Genomic DNA, 22,367 nt, shown 5'->3' on the forward strand with positions numbered 1-22,367 from the left:
TTACAGGTGTGAGCCACTGCACCCAGCATGGATGGATTTTTTAAATGTACCTCTGAATGGCCAGGCCAACATAGTGAGACACTCATCACTATTTAAAAAAAAAAAATTTTTTTTTTAATCCTTCCATTCTCTGATGCCAGCCATTAACCACAACGTAAAGCATGAATTTGGAGAGGCACATGGTAGAAAAAGGCAATGGTAGCTAGCAACAATGGAGATGCTACTAGGTGTGATAAGCACTAGGTCTTTTCATATGTGTTAGTTACCCAGTTTAACTTTCACAAATAATGGGGGAGGGATTGGCCCAATTTACAGGTAAGAACACTGGGAATCATTGGATTCATTAGTGTTATTAGCAACGAATCTAATGAGTAAGGTAAAGAGGCTAAAGTCACCCAGCTTGTAAATGAAACCTGACTACCACGTTTTTCCACTGCACCCAATTTAGGAGCAAAGCTTAGTATTCCATCATTTCTTCTCCCTCGGTTTCAGGTATTACGCAGACAACTCCACCGGCCGGTGTGAGAGGTGCCACAGGATCTGCAAGGGGTGCCGGGGCCCACGGCCCACAGACTGCCTGTCTTGCGAGAGATTTTTCTTTCTGCTCCGCTCCAAAGGAGAGTGTCGTCCCTCCTGCCCAGACCATTACTATGTAGAGCAAAGCACACAGACCTGTGAGAGATGCCATCCGACTTGTGGTCAATGCAAAGGTAAGAGTCTGTCATTTTGCATGTGTGCGTAGAAAAATGAAAAGGTTTTCTTCCTTCTTTGCCCCTTTCTCTCTTCTCACCACCTGGGAGGTTCCCCTTGCTTCCCCACCTCGTGTGTGATCCTCTCCAGCATCAGCGCCCTCTGTTGGCTCTTAACTTCTGCCTCTTCCCTCTAACCTGGGCTGCTCCTGCCCATCCCCTATCATTCAAGGCCCAGAGACAGGCATCATCTCCTTGAGGAAGCACTGTTCGTCCACTCATCATTTTCCTATTCTACCTGATGAATCTGTCTGGGGGGATTTATTTATTTTCATGACTTGCACTATTCCCTGAGACTTGTGCCTCACACTCTCCCAAGTTCCATACCTCTTTTACAGAAACTTGGCTGTCTGTCCAAGAGATCCTCAAGGCTCACCATCTACCCACGAGCCCAGGCTGATACTTTGAAGTTCTCCTCGACTCTTCTTCCCTTGTCACCTGCCCAACCCACCCACCTCCAACAAAGCTAAACTTCAAGATCTGTTGATTCTCTTTCCCAAATAGTTATCTAACGAGATCTTTTTCCACCCTCACTACCCTCATCTTCCATTTTTAGTATCTAGTATCACACCTTTTGAAGCAGTCAGCAGGTCACCCCAACTCTGAATCTTGCCCCCACACCAGGTCATCTGGTATACTAATGCCACAGTGAGTGCCCTGAAATTCAAATTTCTCATTTTTCTCTACACCTTGCCATAAATATGTGATCACCGTGAATGCTTCTCAATATTTAAGAAAGAAATACTTCCATATTTTAATTGTTAAAACTTTCTACAAAAAATATTATGAGCTGGTAGGATACATACCTGTGCTTTTCAAAATTATCTTGGCTGTGCTTAGTTCTTTTATGTAAATACGTAATGAGTCCGGTTTCATTTTTTAAAAATCTTTCATTTTTAAAAAGTATTTTGATATTGAAAAACCCCATCTTTACAATCCTGAGTTATATTTATGAATGTGGTATATCTCTCCATTCTATGCATTTACTTATTACACTTCAGTAAAGTTTTAATAAGTGTTTTTTTGTTTGTTTGTTTGTTTGTTTGTTTGTTTTTTGAGATGGAGTATCGCTCTGTCACCCAGGCTGGAGTGCAGTGGCATGATCTCAGCTCACTGCAACCTCCGCCTCCCAGGATCAAGTGATTCTCCCGCCTCAGCCTCCTGAGTAGCTGGGATTACAGATGCACACCACCATGCCCAGCTAATGTTTGTATTTTTAGTAGAGACGGGGTTTCACTATGTTGGTCAGGCTGGTCTCGAATTCCTGACATCATGATCTGCCCGCCTTGACCTCCCAAAGTGCTGGGATTACAGGTGTGAGCCACTGCACCTGGCCAATAAATGTTTTTATATTTAAAAGGTGATTCAGATTTTCCCAGCAGTTCCCTTAACTTATGCCTTAAGGACTCTTCTTCCATATATTCTAGAAGCTAGAACTACCCAGAACCACTCAGCAGCCACCAAATGTGCCAGGCTCTTTCATGCCTTTATTGACTCAATGCTCTAGGGAACCCTCGACTTAAAGATTCAGCTTGAGTATCATCTCATCTCCTCCGTGGAGCTTTTGTTAGTCCTCCCAGGAGTATTCTTCCTCCTTCTTAATTCTGTAATACACTGTTTTATCATAGACATTTTACATTACATTGTAATTAAACAAGTCCACCCCTCCTACTGATTGTGAGCCCCTCAAGCAAAGGCAAGGATTATACTACATTCATTGTGTATCCCTTCTTTCTACTCTGGAGTGTAAAACGTAAGTTTTCATTAAGCGTTTGTTCACTGAATGAATGAATGACTGTATAGGAAACAAATTCCTAATGTCTTTTTGCAAATTAAAAAGTGTTCAACTATAAGATCTTCAAATAGCCAGGCACGGTGGCTCACGCCTGTAATCCCAGCACTTTGGGAGGCTGAGGTGGGCGGATCACCTGAGGTCAGGAGTTCAAGACCAGCCTGACCAACATGGTGAAACCCCTTCTCTACTAAAATACAAAAATTAGCTGGGCGTAATGGCAAGTGCCTGTACTCTCACCTACTTGGGAGACTGAGGTGGGAGAATTGCTTGAAACCTGGAGGCGGAGGTTGCAGTGAGCTGAGATTGCGCCATTGCACTCCAGCCTGGCAACTGAGCGAGACTGTCTCAAAAAAAAAAAAAAAAAAATCTTCAAATATTGTTTCTCCACTCTCCCCTCCAATCTCTTTTATGGAATTTCTATTAAATGCAATTTAGAGTTTATTATCTGTCCTTTGTATCCTACCTACTCTTTTATATTTTACCTCTTTGACTCTATGTGAGTTATACTAGGTTAATTCTTCAGCACTCCATTTCATTCCCTGACTTGTTCTCTGTGCTCCGTTTAAAATCCAACCCATCTATTTTTTTGTTTTCAGTTTAAGTGACTATATTTTTACTTTTGAGAGTTCTAATTGGCCAGGTGCAGTGACTAATACCTGTAATCACACCACTTTGTAAGGCCGAGGTGGGAGTGACACTAGAGCCCAGGAGTTCAAGACCAGCCTGGGCAACTTGGCAAAATCCTGTTTCTACAAAAAAAAATACAAAAATTAGTCAGGCGTGGTGGCACACAATAGTAATCCCAGCTACTCAGGAGGCTGAGGTGGGAGGATCACTTGAGCAAGGGATGTCAAGACAGCAGTGAGCTGTGATTGTGTCACTGCACTCCAGCCTGGGTGACAGAGTGAGACCATGCCAAAAAAAAAAAAAAGATTTCTAATTGTTTCTTTTTCTCATCCATTTTTATTTTAGATCTTTGTTTGTATCTTATAATTTAATATATTTATGGATACTATGTCTTTATTTACTTATGAGCATCTTAAACACACCAATTTTAAAGACTTTGTCAAATGTTTTTATGAAATCAATACTATCTGATGTAAATTTATGTTCTAATTATTGATTGTGTTTGTCATCTTTTTTTTTTAACTTTATTTTATAGAGACGAGGTCTCGCTATGTTGCCCAGGCTGATCTTGAACTCCTGGGCTCAAGCAATCCTCCCATCTTGGCCACCTAGAGTGTTGGGGTTACAGGCGTGAGCCATTGCACTGGCCTGACATCTTTCTTAGCATTCATTTTATCTATATACTTTGGAATGCTGGTCTTAGCTCATTGTAAATGAAATATTTTGGTTTTGGTTCTTTACTCCCTCTCTCTCTTCTTTTATCTTTACTTCTCATAGTCTGGAAATTTTTCCATTAACTATTCCTGTCTCCAACCTGAAACTCAGTCCAGAAACAAGATGTTCCAGCGTTCCTGGAAGTGATACTGATGACAGCACAGATCCCATCAGCAATTCAACTAGCAGCTCAGGAGAGCTCTTGTCAGAAGTTGATGTCTATGAAGGCAGAGTCTCAACATGACTCCTGATTTAAGCTCTAAGCCTGGATTTTGGCCCTGGTCTTACATAAAACACTTTTAGTTCCTTTTTTGGTAGAAAAGGTGAACTCACAGCCACCACTGCCTACTTCCAGTCCTGGAGCAGAGAAGGTGGATGGTTAGAACCTGACTGCCATTTTGCATTTATATTTCCTTTATGTTCCAAAGAGATTACATTTTCTATGTAAGGCCATCTATCTTTTTGTTTGTTTGTTTTTCTCTCTTTATATTTATTCCATAATTTCATTATGTTTAAAGTGAATGGGCTGTCAGAACCTGAACTTACAAAATATTATTTTTAATGCATATGTATTACTAATGGATAATCAGATACTTAGAAGAGGATTGTACCCTAAATTATTGCCCAGCCTCACTCTACTAATCCAAATGCCTGGTGGGATTACAGGCACACACCACCATGCCTGGCTAATTTGTGTGTGTGTGTGTGTGTGTGTGTGTATTTTGAGTAGAGACGGGGTTTCATAGTTTTTCAACCCTTGCCCCACTCCTCCTCTCCCTGCTCTTGTATTCCCCAGTGTCTATTCCCACCTGTTTTATTTTATTTTGTTTTTGAGACAGTGTCACTCTGTCGCCCAGGCTAAAGTTCTGTCTCCCAAGCTAAAGTTCAGTGATGCAATCTCAGCTCACTGAAGTTTCCGCATCCCGGGTTCAAGTGATACTCATGCCTCAGTCTCTCAAGTAGCTGAAACTAGAGGTTCATGCCACCATCCGTGGCTTATTTTTGTATTTTTTGTTGGTTTGTTTTTTGAGACAGAGTCTTGCTCTGTTGTCCACGCTGGAGTGCAGTGGCATGATCTCCACTCACTGCAACCTCTGCCTCTCAGGTTCAAGCAATTATCCTGCCTCAGCCTCCTGAGTAGCTGGGACTACAGGCATGCGCCACCATGCCTGGCTAATTTTTATATTTTTAATAGAGATGGGGTTTCACCATGTTAGCCAGGCTGGTCTCAAATTCCTGGTCTGAAGTGATCAGCTCACGTTGGCCTCCCAAAGTGCTGGGAAGACACACGTGGGCCACCACACCTGGCCAAAGTCTTACTTTTTTTTTTTTTTTTAATGCTTTAAGTTCTAGGGTACATGTGCACAACGTGTAGGTTTGTTACATATGTATACATGTGCCATGTTGGTGTGCTGCACCCATTAACTCATCATTTACATTAGGTATATCTCCTAATGCTATCCCTCCCCCCTCCCCCCCTCCCCACAATAGGCCCCAGTGTGTGATGTTCCCCTTCCTGTGTCCAAGTGATCTCATTATTCAATTCCCACCTATGAGTGAGAACATGCGGTGTTTGGTTTTCTGTTCTTGTGATAGTTTGCTGAGAATGATGGTTTCCAGCTGCATCCATGTCCCTACAAAGGACACGAACTCATCCTTTTTTATGGCCGCATAGTATTCCATGGTGTATATATGCCACATTTTCTTAATCCAGTCTGTCACTGATGGGCATTTGGGTTGGTTCCAAGTCTTTGCTATTGTGAATAGTGCCACAATAAACATACGTGTGCATGTGTCTTTATAGCAGCATGATTTATAATCCTTTGGGTATATCCCCAGTAATGGGATGGCTGGGTCAAATGGTATTTCTAGTTCTAGATCCTTGAGGAATCACCACACTGTTTTCCACAATGGTTGAACTAGTTTACAGTCCCATCAACAGTGTAAAAGTGTTCCTATTTCTCCACATCCTCTCCAGCACCTGTTGTTTCCTGACTTTTTAATGATCGTCATTCTAACTGGTGTGAGATAGTATCTCATTGTGGTTTTGATTTGCATTTCTCTGATGGCCAGTGATGATGAGCATTTTTTCATGTGTCTGTTGGCTGCATAAATGCCTTCTTTTGAGCAGTGTCTGTTCATATCCTTTGCCCACTTTTTGATGGGGTTGTTTATCATTTAAATATTTAATCAATCTTGAGTTATCACCTATATGGTGATAGGTAGGGATCCAGTTTTATTCTTCTGCATGTATCTAGCCAGCTATCCCGGCACCATTTATTGACCAAAAATTCTTTTTCCCATTGTTTATTTTTGCTGACTTTGTAAAAAATCAGGTTTTTCAGTGTGTGGCATTATTTCTGGGTTCTCTATTCTTTTCCATTGGTCTATGTGTCTGTTTTTGTACCAGTACCATGGTATTTTGGTTACTGTGCCCTTACAGTATAGAAATACTATACGTGTCTTTAGTTGGGTTTGAGATTTCCTGGGTGAATTAAGGATGATGATTTTGGGCATTCTCAGTCTCAAAAGTTCATCCACACAGTGTTCTTGAGATTGTATTCAAGGGATGACTAGGAGTTAGTGGGTAAATCTTGAAGCTGTCCTGAGTGTTTGTACCTCTTCCTCTTGTATTTGACGTCAACCCATGAACTTGCCCAGTTGAAGTTTTCTATCTTTGGTGCTCATTTTTTCTGCTATCATTCTTTTTTTAATTTTTATTTTTTATTTAATGTTATTTTTTAATATAATTATTTGCAATGAGCAGTCCTTTCTTTACTATAGCACACATGTCCCTTGCTGGTTAGGAAAATGTTGTGCTATCATCTGGTTTTGCAACATATAGATACAAAATCTGGAGACAGGTTTTTCTCATGGGATACAAACTATGTAGAAAAAAAAGATGAATTCCTTCCTTTTTAAGTCATTAACTCTCATAGTAAGAAATGAGGATGCATGAAAGAATCAGAAAAATAATTTAGCAACCTAAATAAGAAATTACCAACTAAATTACATTTCGTTCACTTTGGACTGCCCAACAATTTTAGATGTTAAAAAAGAAAAATATGTAAAAGCATGGAAGGAGAGGTGGAGCAGGAAAACATAGCACACTCAGGCTTCATATGTACCTTTCTCTGTAACTGATACCTCCATAATTAGCTCATTTCTTGCCTTCACACACCTAACTTTTTACTTATCCTCCTCATAAAATTTTATTTATTTTTTGTTTGTTTTTTGGTTTTGTGTTATTGTTTCTTCTCCTCATAAAATGGTTTGGAATCAAAATCCAGGCTGAGTAACCAAAGCCTCTTAACTCTCCCAAGCTGCATCTTTCTGTGCGGACTGAGGCCCATGAACAGACCCCAGAAGTTGCTCTGCATTTGTTGAATTCATCCCATGGGATTCAGTCTGAAGGAGAGCAGATGGTGAGCTGCTCTGAGTTTTAAAGAAATGACAAAATGCCTGTCTTTTAGGTCCCAAAGCTCCCGCAGAACCTTAGAAGCGATGATAGATGTAGGGTGTTAAACTTTAAAATAATAGAAAGCCTTCTGGAAATTAACAAAGTGCCTTTTGCTAAAGATTCTGAGTACCCTAAGTGTGCAAGTTTTGCAATAAATCGGTGTAGGAGATGTAAATGAAGTCCGATTTGTCACCCAAAGCTGACATATAGTGCCCTTGGGTATTGCCTAGGATCTGGGCCTCAGACAATTTATTGTTGGTCTTCTGGAAAATGTAACCAAACTTGGCCAGGCATGGTGGCTCATGCCTGTAAACTTTGGGAGGCCAAAGCAGGCAGATCACCTGAGGTCAGTGTTCAAGACCAGCCTGGCCAACATGGTGAAACCCCGTCTCTACTAACAAGAGTAAAACCCCGTCTCCAAAAACAAAAAGAAAAAAAAAAAAGAAAATGTAACCAACCTTAAGGTAGGAATTTTGTGACCTAACCTAGTTATGGACTGTTCCCCCTCTTTTAGTGTTTTCTACTCTTAATTTATTTTATTATAAATTGACAAATTATAATGATATATATTTATAGGGTACGAAGGGATGTCATGATATATGTATACAATGTGGAATAATTAAATCAAGCTAATTAACATGTCCATCAGGCCAGGTACAGTGGCTCACACCTGTAATCCCAGTACTTTGGGAGGCCAAGGTGGGCGGATCACTTGAGGTCAGGAATTTGAGACCAGCCTAGGCAACATAGTGAGACCTCATGTCTATAAAAAATAAACAAAATTTGGCCAGGCGCAGTGACTCATGCCTGTAATCCCAGCAATTTGGGAGGCCAAAGCAGGCAGATCACTTGAGGTTAGGAGTTTGAAACCAGCCTAGCCAATATGATGCAACCTCATATCTACTGAAAATACAAAAAAATTAGGCAGGTGTGGTGGTGCACACCTATAGTCCCAGCTACTCAGGAGGCTGAGGCAGGAGAATTGCTTGAATCTGGGAGGCAAAGTTTGCAGTGAGCTGAGATTGCGCCACTGCACTCCAGCCTGGGTGACAAAGCAAGACTCTGTCTAAAAACAAAAATAAATAATATATAATATATATTTGCTGGGTATGGGGTGTGAGCCTGTAGTACCAGCTACTCAGAAGGCTACGGTAGGAGGATCACCTGAGCCCAGGAGGTTGAGGCTGCAGTGAGCCATGATTACAACAAGCCATGATTGCACCACTGCAATCTAGCCTGGGAAACAGAGCAAGATTCCACCAAAAAAAAAAAAAAAAAAAAAAATCCATCACTTCAAATACTTAATCATTTTTGTGGCAAGAACATCTGAAATTTACTGTCTTACCAATTTTGAAAGTACAATATATTATTGTTAATTACAGTCACCATGAGATATAATAGATCTCAAAAAACATGTTCTTCCTGTCGAGAACCTTATACCCTTTGACCAGCATCTCCCCAGTCCCCTCAGCCTCTGGTAACCACCATTCTACTCTTTACTTCTATGAGTTCAATTGTTTTAGATTCCACATTAAAGTGAGAACATGTATCTACCCTTAATTTCTCTTCATTTAAAAAAAAAAGTCTCTTGTATGTTAAAAATTGAAGTAAGACATCTAAGCTATATTTTAGAAAAATGTAGAATGGGAAAAAGGAAGAATGGAAATAGGAGAAGAGTGATTCTTCCATCAGAGACCACAATAATGTTCCAGAACATGTAGGAAATTCTGTATGAAGCTAGAGCTAAGATAAAAATAAAGTGGTTTTGAATTTATATCACTACAGGCAGCTTCCAACCTAAGAAGCAGTTCAGTAATAAAGGTGTTTATTCTCTAAGCTGTTGTTTGGAGCTCAGAATTTATTTTTCCACAGAAACATTATAAATGATTGAGCTCACAGTTCAGCCATGAAATGTCATTTTAACTACATTGTGAATGTAAATGACAGATCCATGGTTCTATTTCAAGTTCAAAAACCACCCTTTACAGGATTGTTCTGATGGGAAGACCTATATCAAGTTCCAACTTACAATACCAGGCACATTCTATGCCCATTAATCTTATGTTCCCATTTTAAAATGATCAGCAAAAATGTCCAGGACTTCCTAACAGAATGAGCTAGATTTAGATCTCCTGTCCCCAAACTTTCCAGAAGTTATCCCTTGATACCTGCATAGAAGAAATGTTTGGGTCGGTCCTTTCTGGGGTATCTGAATTAGGAGAAAGAGTATTGTCTCCACAGAAAACAGAGGCTGTAGATTCAGACCTCCTCTGTTTGGTGGTTCATGTGCTAAGGCAGATAGTGTGGTAGAAAGAGCACCTCAGCAAGGCGCAATTGCACACATCTGTAATCCCAGCTACTTGGAGGCTGAGGCAAGAGGGATCCTTTGAGTCCAGGAGTTTGAGATCAGCCTGGGCAACATAGCAAGACCCTCATCTGAAAAAAAAAACAAAAGAAAACAAAAAGAAAGACAGACAGATCAATGGATTATGAGTCAACAAACTTGAATTTGAATCTTGACCACCACCTCTGTAACCCTGGATAGGTGGCATTACATGTCTGGGCCTTAGTTTTCATTTATCAGTATTTTCACAAAGAGAAATAAATAAGGTGTCAAATTTCTGAGAAGAGAACTTACAGCTTTGAAGAGAATGTCAAAGAAATCTAGCACCATCAACACCACCCCGAAATTAAGAACCACCAAACAAAATGACCTGCTGAATCCTTTTAGCCCTAGCATTTAAGTGCCAAGTTTAGTGCTGTTTCTCAATTAGAAACTCTCTATTCATGATTTATGCACTGAGTATTGCAGTCCTCCAAACAGCTGGTAACATCCTCCACACTAGTTAAACAATAAGCAGAATAACAAAGGTTTTATACACTTTCTACATGATTTCTCATTCTCTGAAAATCTTTTCTCTTGCGGTAATAAAGTATCTGTCATCCCAAAATCCTCAATTTTCAGACTGAGAGTCGACATAGATTGAACTAATTGTATAATTTCTACTTTGTGTGGGAGACTTTTTTCTTTTTCATATCCTCAATCAATTCACCCTTCCGCTTCAATTTACTTGACATATTCCTTGTTCCTAAGTGTTCCGGAACAGAGACAGAGGTTGAAATCTAAGGTCAATCTCATAACGTAGAATGTTTTCTCTTTCAGGAAAAGGAGCGTTGAATTGCTTATCCTGTGTGTGGAGTTACCACCTCATGGGAGGGATCTGCACCTCGGACTGTCTTGTTGGGGAATACAGAGTGGGAGAGGTATGGAGGGCTAGGGGTGCTGGGCCTTCTGCTCTCTCCAGAGAGGAACATGAGCTTAGTTCCTGCATGTCATTCTGGCCAATCAAAATGTCCCAACATTCTCATACTATAGAAATACTGTATGTTTAATATTTTAAAATCTTGTACCATTGCATCATGTAATAATGGTGCTACCCACCTGTAGCCTTAACTTTTACTCCAAAGGAACTGAGAAGATCTAAGCTAATGGAGAAGTTAAGTCATGAGGGCCTTGGAATGAATTCTTTGTTGTTCATCACCACAGAAGTTTCAGTCAACATAAGAATATTATGTCAGAAATACAAACTATCTTGTCCCTTACTTCTCTCTGGTCTAACCAGAAACATGTGAATAACATAGGAGCAACACAGCTAATGTTGACCTTTTGTTTCCTCTACCCGATCACAGTGTATTAAGAAGGATTCATTTGCAGTGTTACAGCTCTTTTAGAATTTGTACAGCAGGTTTTCTGGTTTCTACCAGAAAATCCCCCATGGAAAAGGAAAGAAAAGAAAAGAAAAGAAAAGAACAGAAAAGAAAAGAAAAGAAAAGAAAGGAGAGAGGGAGGGAGGGAGGGAGGAAGAAGGAAGGAAGGAAGGAAGGAAGGAAGGAAGGAAGGAAGGAAGGAAGGAAGGAAGGAAGGAAGGAAGGAAGGAAGGAAAAAAATGAGGATTCATTTGCCATGGATTTTGAGACCATAATTTTTTTTTTTTTTTTTTTAAAGCCTGGAGCTCACTCTCACCCAGGCTGGAGTGCAGTGGCGCAGTTACAGTTCATTGCAGCTTTGACCTCCTGGGCTCAGGTGATCCTGCCAACTCAGCCTCCTGAATAGCTGGGACTACCATGTCACTGGTCCCCACCACTTACGCAAAGTTAGCCTTTGGGTTGGGAGTTTCCTCACTATTGTCACTTCTGTGGTTGCCAGAAAGATGCTACCGGAAAGGGGTCCCAATCCAGACCCCAAAAGAGGGTTCTTGGATCTCACACAAGAAAGAATTCAGGGCAAAACCATAGGGCAAAGTGAAAGCAAGTTTATTAAGAAAGTAGAGGAATAAAAGAATGGCTACTGCATAGACACAGCAGCTGTGAGGGCTGCTGCTTGCCCATCTTTATGGTTATTTCTTAATGATATGCTAAACAAAGGATGGATTATTCATGGCTTCCCTTTTTAGACCATATAGGGTAACTTCCTGATGTTGCCATGGTATTTGTAAACTGTCATGGCGCTGGTAGGAGTGTAGCAGTGAGAACCACGAGAGGTCACTCTCATTGCCATCTTGGTTTAGGTGGGTTTTGGCTGGCTGTTTACTACAAGCTGTTTTATCAGCAAGGCCTTTATGACTTGTATCTTGTGCCCACCTCCTATCTCATCCTGTAACTTAGAATGCCTTACCATCTAGGAATGTAGCTCACTAAGTTTCAGCCTTATTTTACCTAGCCCCTATTCAAGATGGAGTTGCTCTGGTTCAAATGCCTCTGACAACCATTCCCAGCTAATTTTTTGTATTTTTAGTAGAAACGGGGTCTCACCATGTTGCCTAGGCTGGTCTCGAACTCCTGGGCTCAAGCCATCCACCCACCTCAGCCTCCCAAAGTGCTAGGATTACAGGTGTGAGCCACCGCACCCGGCAAGACCACAAATTTCTTGATTGTGTTTTCAAACTTTAGAAAATAAGTAAATTTCCCCATGATGACATTAACACAAACTAATATATTTACGTATGAGTTCTCTTTAAATTCTGGCAACAGCCCTCATTACAGTTCAGAGAAACTGAGGCTCAAAGAGGTTAAATAATGTGTTAAAGATTATATGAGTACAGCCGGGGCAACACGGTGAAACCCCATCTCTACAAAAAATACAAAAAAAGAAAATTAGCTGGACATGGTGGTGTATGCCTGTAGTCCCAGCTATATGTGGGGCCGAAGCAGGAAGATTGCTTGAGTCCGATCACACCAGTGCACTCCAGCGTGGGCAATAAAGTAAGCCCCTGTCTCAAAAAAAAAAAAAAAAAAAATTATATGAGTGGTAAGTAACAAAGCTGGGATTAAACCTGAAGGATGAGATAATATGTGAGATGCAGGATTCAATGAGAGAGTAACAGCTGAGAAAGCACCTTGTCAGTGCCTGAAACATGCCAAGGTGCTCAACAAAAGCAATTTCCATTCCTTCTTCTTTTTCTGTCATACCATACTTCCAAAGTTACAGAAGTAAAACAGGAAGGCACCTTCCCTAACCCACGTTTCCAGCACCAGTCAAGGAGCAACTTGTCAGGAGGGAAGCCACTTTCTTCTCATCTCTCCACTCTCTTCCTAAAGAGATGTAACTACTTGAGCTACACAGCCACAATCTATATTATTCTGGGGCCTGACCACAATAATCCAGTAACCACAGAGGGCCAAGCAGGTCACAAACATAAATGCTGGGTCAAAGAAAACCACAGTGTAAGCTTGAAGCTTGAAGGGAAGTAGAAATTGATGTATCACCTACATGTTGGTGACATCATAGCAAGTGCTGGGAATTGTGTCAAATAGAAGAGTGGAAAGGGGGGCCATTGCCACGTGGGAGTGACGAATCCAGTGTTGACAGGTCTTCTAGTTTCTAAAGAGAAATTAGGAACGAATTTACATGTGAAATATCCCACTTTTGAGATGTGGGAAATGAATGCAAAATATTTTAAACTGAAAGTCAACAGTGTGGGCCAGACAAAACTAGTCCTTGACCTGAGCTGTCCTTAAGCACAGGAGCTGTCCTTGAGCACAGGAGCTGTCAGCTCCTAACCCAAACTGTTCTAGACGTCTGTTCTCCCACTGTTATTAGCAGATCTCAAAGGGCAGGGCACAGCCATGATTCCACCCCATCACAGACAGTGGGTTCTTTCACCCAGCACAGTTAAAAATGGGCTCAGAACACACCTCCCTCCTTATGGAGACAAGATGAAATACCATCTGGGAACTCCAGTGCTTGTTAATCCCTCTGCACTCAGACGGAACCTCTTGATTGCTCTTACCAGGGAGAGAAGTTTAACTGTGAAAAATGCCACGAGAGCTGCATGGAATGCAAGGGACCAGGGGCCAAGAACTGCACCTTGTGCCCCGCCAACCTGGTGCTGCACATGGACGACAGCCGCTGCCTCCACTGCTGCAACACCTCCAATCCCACCAGTGCCCAGGAGTGCTGCGACTGCCAGGACACCACGGGTGAGGGGAGAGCAAGAGCAGCCTGCAGAGGAAGGGCATGTCCTCAGGAAGCCAATGGGAGCAGAGGGAGTGGGGATGGAAAGTTCAGGAGAATCAATATGGCTATCTTTTTATTGAGTGCCTACTATGGGCCTACTGTACTTGAAACTTCACGTCCATTGTCTCACTTCACAAGTAGAGATTATCAGTCCCATTTTATAGATGAGGAGTCTGAGGTTCAAAGAGTTTGATTCACATGCCCAAGTCCACACCAATATTAAAAGTTTCATCTGGAGACTAGACGCGTCGGCTCATGCCCGTAAGTAATCCTAGCACTTTGGGAGGGCGAGATGGACAGATCGCTTGCGTCTAGGAGCTTGAGACCAGCCTGCGCAACATGGCAAAACTCCATCTCTACTAAAAATACAAAAATTAGCTGGGTGTGGTGGTGCATGCCTATAGTCCCAGCTACTCAGAAGGCTGAGGTGGGAGGATCTCTTGAGCCCAGGAGGCAAAGATTGCAGTGAGCCGAGATCACACCACTGCACTTCAGCCTGGGTGACAGAGCAAGATGCTGGCTCAATTTTTTTTAAAAAAATGGTTCATCTGGAATTAGATGCTCCACTTGCCTCCAAGACTAGAACTCAAGTAGAGCTAGCATTTTATCTTTATGAATTACTTTGTTCCTTTTTTTATTCTTCCCTCCTGGGAAAAAAGGAAAAGAATCAACTATCAAGGAAGCTGATGTCAATATTATCTTGATTCTGTTGAAGAATCATTCTATGAAAGTCAGCCCAAACCGGGGCCTCTCATTAGAGACTTATGACATTTTAGAAATGAATTTTTATTGAAGGGTAAGAAGAAGTAAAATCCCCTTTACCAATTTCCAGTCCCTCAGCTATCCTCAAGTCTAACTAACCCCATCCATGTGGGTACTTGGTTCTCTTTGGTCATAAACTTAGAAAAATCTCAAACTGAGTGATTTTTTCTAAAAGAAAAAAAAAGAAAAAGAAACATATATTCTTAAAATATACTCTCTAGGCCAGAAGTAGATAATTTCCTTGGGGTCTAGAAGTAACATTCACCTACAAAAAGAGATGCCATATTTCTGAGTTGGTCCATTTGTAAGTAAAGAAAATCCCAGACCCAGGCCAGGCACGTTGGCTCACGCCTGTAATCCCAGCATTTTGGGAGGCCAAGGCGGGTGGATCACCTGAGGTCGAGAGTTCAAGGCCAGCCTGACCAACATGGAGAAACCCTGTCTCTACTAAAAATACAAAATTAGCCGGGTGTGGTGGCACATGCCTGTAATCCCAGCTACTAGGGAGGCTGAGGCAGAAGAATTACTTGAACCTGGGAGGCAGAGGTTGCGATGAGCCGAGATCACGCCACTGCACTCCAGACTGGGCAAGAAGAGCGAACCTCCATCTCAAAAAAAAAAAAGAAAAAAGAAAATCCCAGACCCATAACTGCTACCAGCCACTTCTTTTTTATTTTTGATCAGCATTTTTCTTTCTCTCTCTTTCTTTCTTTCTTTCTTTTTCTTTTTCTTTCTTTCCTTCTTTCTTTCTTCTTTCTTTTCCTTCCTTCCTTCTTTCCTTCCTTCCTTCCTTTTGTCTTCTTTCTTTCTTTCTTTCCTTTCTTTCTTCCTTTCTTTTCATCTTTCTTTTTTTTTTTTTTTTTTTTTTTTTTTTTTTTTTGATGGAGTCTCACTCTCACCCAGGCTGTAGTGCAATGGCACAATCTCGGCTCACTGCAACCTCTGTCTCCCAGGTTCAAGCGATTCCTCAGCCTCCAGAGTAGCTTGGATTACAGGCATGCGCCACCACACTCGGCTAATTTTTGTATTTTTAGTAGAGACAGGTTTCACCATGTTGGCCAGAATGGTCTCGAACTCCTGACCTCAGGTGATCCGCCCGCCTCAACCTCCCAAAGTGCTGGGATTACAGGTATGAACCACCGCATCTGGCTTGATCAGCATTTTCAGTTGGGTTTTAAGTATCATCTTTCCAAAAACATTTTCCTGCTTTCAGCTTTCCCAACCCCATGAGCAGCTGGTTTTTCCTGTTCTTCAGACACACCTACCTTCAGGGTCTGATTGCTAGTATCCATTCTGTATCAGCTAAGAATAATAACCCTCACAACATTAACGCCTTTAAATGAAACCAGAAGTTTGTGCATGTTGCATGCAGAGTTTCTGAAAGCCTGTTCCAACTAAGAACTATCTTGTCAGCTCTTCTGGTCCCCCTGCAGCTCTTGAAGAGCCACCTGCGGCAATCTGCAAAAGTCTAAATGCTCTTGATTACCTGATCCTTCTTTACAGAGACACTCTGCCCCTTCAAGGAAACCATATCACAGAGGCTAACCCTGACTCTGCAGATCTGGGATGGAGAATAGTAAGCAAGCCATGACTGCATATGGCACCCTAGTAATTGAAACAACATCGAAAGGTTTTTATATTGATTCTACTGCTTCAGGCAGTGTTTATCTCACAGTACCACACACAGAGTGCTTATCAATCTCTCCATTGCTTTAATGTTTTCTCCAGGGAAAAATTCTGTGCTGAACTTGCTAATGATGAATGTAATAATGATAGGGCTGTTACTTTAGAAGAAGAAAGTTGGCTTGATAGGTAAAATCCCATGAGAATGAAAATTATGATAAAGTAGAAAACTTGTTTCTCACTAGCAAAAAAGAAAGAGAAATACACAGTCATGATGAATCAGATCTAATTGGTCAATATTTAATAAGCAAAAATCATTGCACCTTGGCAGCAGTGTTATATTTATTTATCTAGTGTGTAGAATGTACCTAGAATTGTTCATGAAATTACCCCCTGAACAAGAGAGATCCAAGAGGTTCAACAAATATTTATGAAAAACCTACGTGTATCTCAGCCTGTACATCCAACATGGCCTGATAGTTTTTTTCTCTGGTTCTTTCATACTCCCATGTGGTGGGTTAAAGAATAGAAAAAAAATAGACATACTACCCAAATCATACCACCTGGATAAATGAATAAGTAAGAAAAATGAGCTCATCCTCATCACTGAAGTTACAGTTGAATCTTTCCTTCCATGAAACTGTTTTGGTTACTCCATATTCTCAATCAAGGCATCAAAACAAAGGCTGATGGATGACAGGGATCGGAGCTCTGGATTTCAAAAATCTTAATAATGGCTGGGTGTGGTGGCTTATACCCCAGCACTTTGGGAGGCCAAGGGTGGATCACCTGAGGTCAGGAATTCAAGACCAGCCTGACCAACATGATGAAACCCCATCTCTACTAAAAATACAAAAGTTAGCCAAGCATGGCGGTGTGCACCCGTAGTCCCAGCAACACAGGAGGCTAAGGCACGAGAATTGCTTGAGCTTGGGAGACAGAGGCTGCAGTAAGCTGAGCTATTGTGCTACGGCACTCCAGCCTGGGCGACAGAGAGATACTCCATCTCAAAAAAAAAAAAGAAAACAACTCTTAATAATGATAGAAAAAAATTCCCTATCATTCAAGTTGATAGGATTTAAAGATGGTACTTCTTTTTCTGCCAGGCTAGGAGCACAAAACTCCAAGAAGCCAAAGAACACTTGTCAGAGCCTTTTGTCCTAATGTCTTTAGACCGTACCATGGAGCTAAGATTCCTGGATTTGAATTCTGATTGCTCCACAAATAAGGTCTTGTCTCTGACAATGTGACAATTTACTTCCTCTCAATGGACTTTAGTTCCCTCAAATGTCAAACAAATTGGCCTAAGTAATTTCTAAGGCCCCACATGGCTCTCAGAGTCAGTAGTTTTATAAATTATCTGCTCTTGCCCTTAAGTGGTGGGACAGTCATCTTGGCCCAGGCTTAAGGGTACCTTGGGAGAGGACTCAGTCTTAGAAAAGAAGTTGGAATTGGGAAAGAAAATAGAGCATTTAGCAATAACTAAAGCTTGGTCCAAGATGAAATATTTTCTTAGGAGGGAAATAGAAGAATCAGTTGATAAGGTTGGATACTTGGTGACTGACCTATGAGGTACGGGGATAAGGGAACTCCCTTTGGATGGCAAACTGACCTTCTTTCTAGAAGGATTTATTGGCTTCATCAGACATAGGCTAGGATTCTCACGGGCTACATACTCCAATTTTATACAGTGGTATGCCTTCTAGGAAAATTAGAGACAGGCCGGGTGCAGTGGTTCACGTCTGTAATCTCAGCACTTTGGGAGACCAAGGTGGGAGGATCTCTTGAGCCCAAGAGTTTGAGACCAGCCAGGGCAACATAGTGGGAAGCTGTCTCTACAAAAAATTAAAATTAAAATTAAAAAAAGAGGAAAATCAGAGACAGTGATTCTACCATTTTCAATTTTTAAAATAAAGGTGAAATTCTTTACTTCAGAATCTAATTTTCTCTATTCTATTTCTTCTACTTTTTCCCTCTTGCCTCTTCCCTTGGGATCTTCCTCCAACAGAAGAGTGCATCCTTCGAACAAGCAAGGTTAGGCCTGCAGCTGAGCACTTCAAGACAGCTCTATTCATCACCTCCTCCGTGATGCTAGCGCTTCTGCTCGGGGCAGCTGTGGTCGTGTGGAAGAAATCTCGCGGCCGAGTCCAGCCAGCAGCAAAGGCCGGCTATGAAAAGCTGGCCGACCCCAACAAGTCTTACTCCTCCTATAAGAGCAGCTATGGAGAGAGCACCAGCTTTGAAGAGGATCAGGTGATTGAGTACAGGGATCGGGACTATGATGAGGATGATGATGATGACATCGTCTACATGGGCCAGGATGGCACAGTCTACCGGAAATTTAAATATGGGCTGCTGGATGACGATGACGAAGATGAGCTGGAATACGATGACGAGAGTTACTCCTACTACCAGTAAACAGGCACCCCCCCACCATCGCCATTCCACTCTCAGGCATGCCTGTGAGCATCGCTGTTTTTGGTTTTATCCCCACACCAGGCTGATGTGTGTTTCTATTTGTCTTCTTTAACCATGAATCCAACCAGAATATGTGAGAATGATGAAATACTTTGTTCTTTTGAGTGGCTAAACTCAATTAACAGTTCCTGTTCAACCGTAATTGAAGAGCAAGCATAAAATTCAGAGGAATTTTCCTCAAAATAATGTGTCAAGACACAAAAATGCAGGAAGTGAAAACAAATGAGATTTGTACAAACTCTTCTATGTGATTGAAAAAAAAAAAAAAAGACAGTAGATCTACAGAAATTCTGCTTCCAAGCTGCATTGTGGAGGTGTCTGCTGCCTCCTGGTATTCTAACTTTTCTTTATCTAATTTTGGGGATAATGGAGGTACAAAGGAGTTGTTGGCTTGGTGGTGTTTTTTTCCCCTTTAGCTGTCTTTAGGCAGAGATTTGTTTTGTAAGGGCCAAGAAAAGAGGGCTCTTATCAATTGAGTCCAGGCCACTCCTGGTGAGCAGAAGAGACCACCTGGGCTGGGCTGCTCAGGACCTACTTGAGATAAGGGAAGAAAAGAGAAAGTGCATCATAGCTGAGGAGCCATGAGGTCCCCAGGCCCTAGTTCCTCTGCAGGAATCCACAGTCACAACGATTCTAAAGGCAGAACAAGCCCAGCGAAAAAGAAATCACTGAGTCTTCAGTAACTGCACCCTCATGATTTTCCGGGTACTTTTCGCCTGGGAGTCGCCTGGGATGTCATCAGCTAAGACATCAAATAATAAAAGAAAAATGGCAGTGTGAACCTAACATAAAATGGAATAAAATGACAAACACTTCATCTACTCTAAAAAATTCAGAGCTTTCCTTCATCAACAACCCATCACAAAACCGTGGGCTCTCCATAGAAAGAGTTGGAATAGAGTCTAACGTGGAAAAAAAAAATCCCAATATGCTGCTCACAAGCTGTACTCTGGCTGCTGACCAGCCTTCCAGCACCGCTCATCACTATGATTTTTGTTTCTAGACTTCCTAGGCTTCCCTTTTTCCATTCTTCTGTCAAGTGTGTTCTTGGATTCATGTACCTGAGGACAGTTTTTCTCCAGATTGTAACACAGAGAGGGGCTCTGGCTATGCAAAATGATGTTGGCACGGTCTTACAGATTTCCTTGTCAAAGCAGACCTTACAGGCAGTACTAGGAATGGAGCACCAGAAAGCAAAAGTGACATTTTCAGAGAATGATGATAATTATAATCTATTGCACACCTACTACCAGATAACAAGCTAAGTAATTCCCCCCAAAAAATGCCCCACTTACCCATTTTGGTACTTACCATACTCCCATGAGGTTGGTATGGTTATTATTCTGTTCTTGTAGGAAACCTAAGGCTTACTAGAGGTTAGATAACTAGCCTAAGGTCATGCAAAGCTCATCAAGATTCAAGAAAAAAGAATGACCACCCTAAAGCATGTGTTCTTGTAACTATGCTACTGACATAAGGTGGGAAAATAAGTATCCTAAATATAAAGGCAAGCCTATTATTTTAGTCTATAACATCAATTTTATCTTTACTAAATTCATGTATTTTCTTTTTTTTAACATAATGTATGACTGACACAGAAAATCTTTATGAAGAAGTCTTCAGTTTACTAAAGGCTTGTGTTTCTTTAGAGGAAAGCTCTTAAAACAAGGCTGACAAACAGTCTCTGGAAAGAGGCAGCTAGTAAGTACATTAGGCTTTCTTGGCCAGAAAGTCTTGTCATAACCACTCAGCTTTGCTATTGTAGCATGAATGCAGCTGGTACATAATGGATGAGTGAACTGTGCTTCAATAAAACCTTATTTATGGACACTGAAATTGGAATTTCAGATAATTTTATTCTTCTTTTGATTTTTTTCAACCTTTTAAAAATTTTAAAATGCAAAAACTATTCTTAATTAACAGCATTACAAGAACAGGTGGTGGGTCGGATTTGGCCAACAGGCTATACTTTGCTGACTTTATCTTTAAAACACTTTTCAGAGATCATACACGTACATGTATGATATGCCTTCAAAATTTTTGATCATTTAAAATTATCTCCTTGGCCAGGCATGGTGGCTCATACCCGTAATCCCAGAACTTTTGGAGACTGAGGCAGGCAGATCACCTGAGGTCAGGAGTTCGAGACTAGCTTGGCCAACATGGTGAAACCCCATCTCTACTAAAAATACAATAAAAAGCTGGGCGTGTTGGTGCACACCTGTAATCCCAGCTACTCAGGAGGCTGAGGCAGGCGAATCACTTGAGCCCGGGAGGCAAAGGTTGCAGTGAGCTGAGATGGCACCAGTTCACTCCAGCCTGGGTGACAGAGCAAGACTCTGTCTCAAAAAAAAAAGCTAAATAAATAAATAAATAAAATTATCTCCTTGCCAGGAGTGGTGGTTCGTGCCTGTAACCCCAGCACTTTGGGAGACTGAGGCAGGAGGATTGCTTGAGCCCAGGAGTTCGACATCAGCCTTGGGCAACATAGTGAGACCCCCATGTCTACAGATTTTAAAAATTAGCCAGGCATGGTGGTAAGTGCCTGTAGTCTCAGCTACTCAGGAGGCTGAGGTGGGAGGATCACTTGAACCCCAGAGGTCAAGGCTGCAGTGACCTGTGATCTTGCTATTGCACTTCAGCCTGAGTGACAGAGCTAAGACCCTGTCTCAAAATAAATACATAACATTATCTCTTCAAAATGTATCTGAAGCCCTGATAGTTCTCCTTTCAATCCTTAGAAATATATAAAAATATATGCGCGATAGCCATCATATCAATGGAAGACTTTCTCATCTCTGTAGTTGCAGTTAGCTTACAAAAACAAGCAATTTTGCTTATACTTTGTTGTTCATCTTCCATGATAATTCTAAAGCTCTGATAGACTGAGTTTGACATTTTTTTCTGTAAACTAGAAATTGTTTTCTATGAAAAAAAACCTGTGTTTATGATACACAGTTAAAGATTGGTTGAGGTTGAGATGAACTTCAATACTAAGAAAAATTGTGGTGTTCCTCTATGTGGCCTGCAATGAAAAGAAGGTTCATGCTTGTGTATTGAGGTTTGACATCTTTCCTTCTTTGTTTTTAGTCATGCCACGTCATTCTCAGATGGCTTTTTGAATACTATGCTAATGACTATCTAAATAGATAAATATGTGGTTGGAAAACAAAGTCACCTTTTAGTTTTCTGCTTGTAAATCACTTGGAAATATTAAGAGAATCCTTGTAGACTGGAAACACACCAAGAGGCTGGGTAAAGCATGGAAGGTTCTAGTTAATAGAAAGTAATTTTAAAATTGGAAATAAAATTAAATCAAGACCAGATAATTCTATGAAGACTTACTTATTAAAGCACTATTTCTGAGCATTTTTATGTGATTAGCATTACATTTTACCGAGTAACAGATACACAACAATAACAGTGCTATTTTTTTCTCCTTTTTATCTACCTACACCCGAAGTCCAAGCTAGCCTTATCAATTCTGAATTTTGTCTCCTAAAAATCAGCTCAATCTGTCTTTCTGTCTCATCAGCACTGACTCAGTCTAAGGGAGGAGACCACCCCTCATACTGTCTTATGCCCAATTTCTGCCTCCAAAGAAAGAAGTCATAAAAACTAAAAGGCAGAAATGAAATCCAC

The 22,367-nt window shown here is 41.2% G+C and overlaps 1 protein-coding gene and 1 non-coding gene across 4 annotated transcripts in view; both read left to right on the forward strand.

The window, feature by feature from the left end:
* PCSK5 (proprotein convertase subtilisin/kexin type 5) overlaps nt 1-22,049 on the forward strand; it is a 468,460-nt gene extending 446,411 nt beyond the window's left edge. For all 3 annotated transcript variants that reach the window (XM_050761595.1, XM_050761597.1, XM_050761598.1), the window contains 4 exons: nt 493-710; nt 10,509-10,609; nt 13,639-13,825; nt 18,256-22,049. In XM_050761595.1, coding sequence (XP_050617552.1) covers nt 493-710; nt 10,509-10,609; nt 13,639-13,825; nt 18,256-18,665 — 916 coding nt within the window. In that variant the 3' untranslated portion in view covers nt 18,666-22,049. The remainder of the gene's footprint in view (nt 1-492; nt 711-10,508; nt 10,610-13,638; nt 13,826-18,255) is intronic.
* Nucleotides 11,058-11,119, forward strand: LOC126938154 (U7 small nuclear RNA). Its single transcript, XR_007719982.1, has one exon. It is a non-coding gene; the product is annotated as a U7 small nuclear RNA (small nuclear RNA).
* Nucleotides 22,050-22,367: the final 318 nt, after the last annotated feature.

This window comes from Macaca thibetana, chromosome 15 (genome assembly GCF_024542745.1).
Source record: "Macaca thibetana thibetana isolate TM-01 chromosome 15, ASM2454274v1, whole genome shotgun sequence".
Classification (NCBI taxonomy): Eukaryota; Metazoa; Chordata; class Mammalia; order Primates; family Cercopithecidae; genus Macaca; species Macaca thibetana.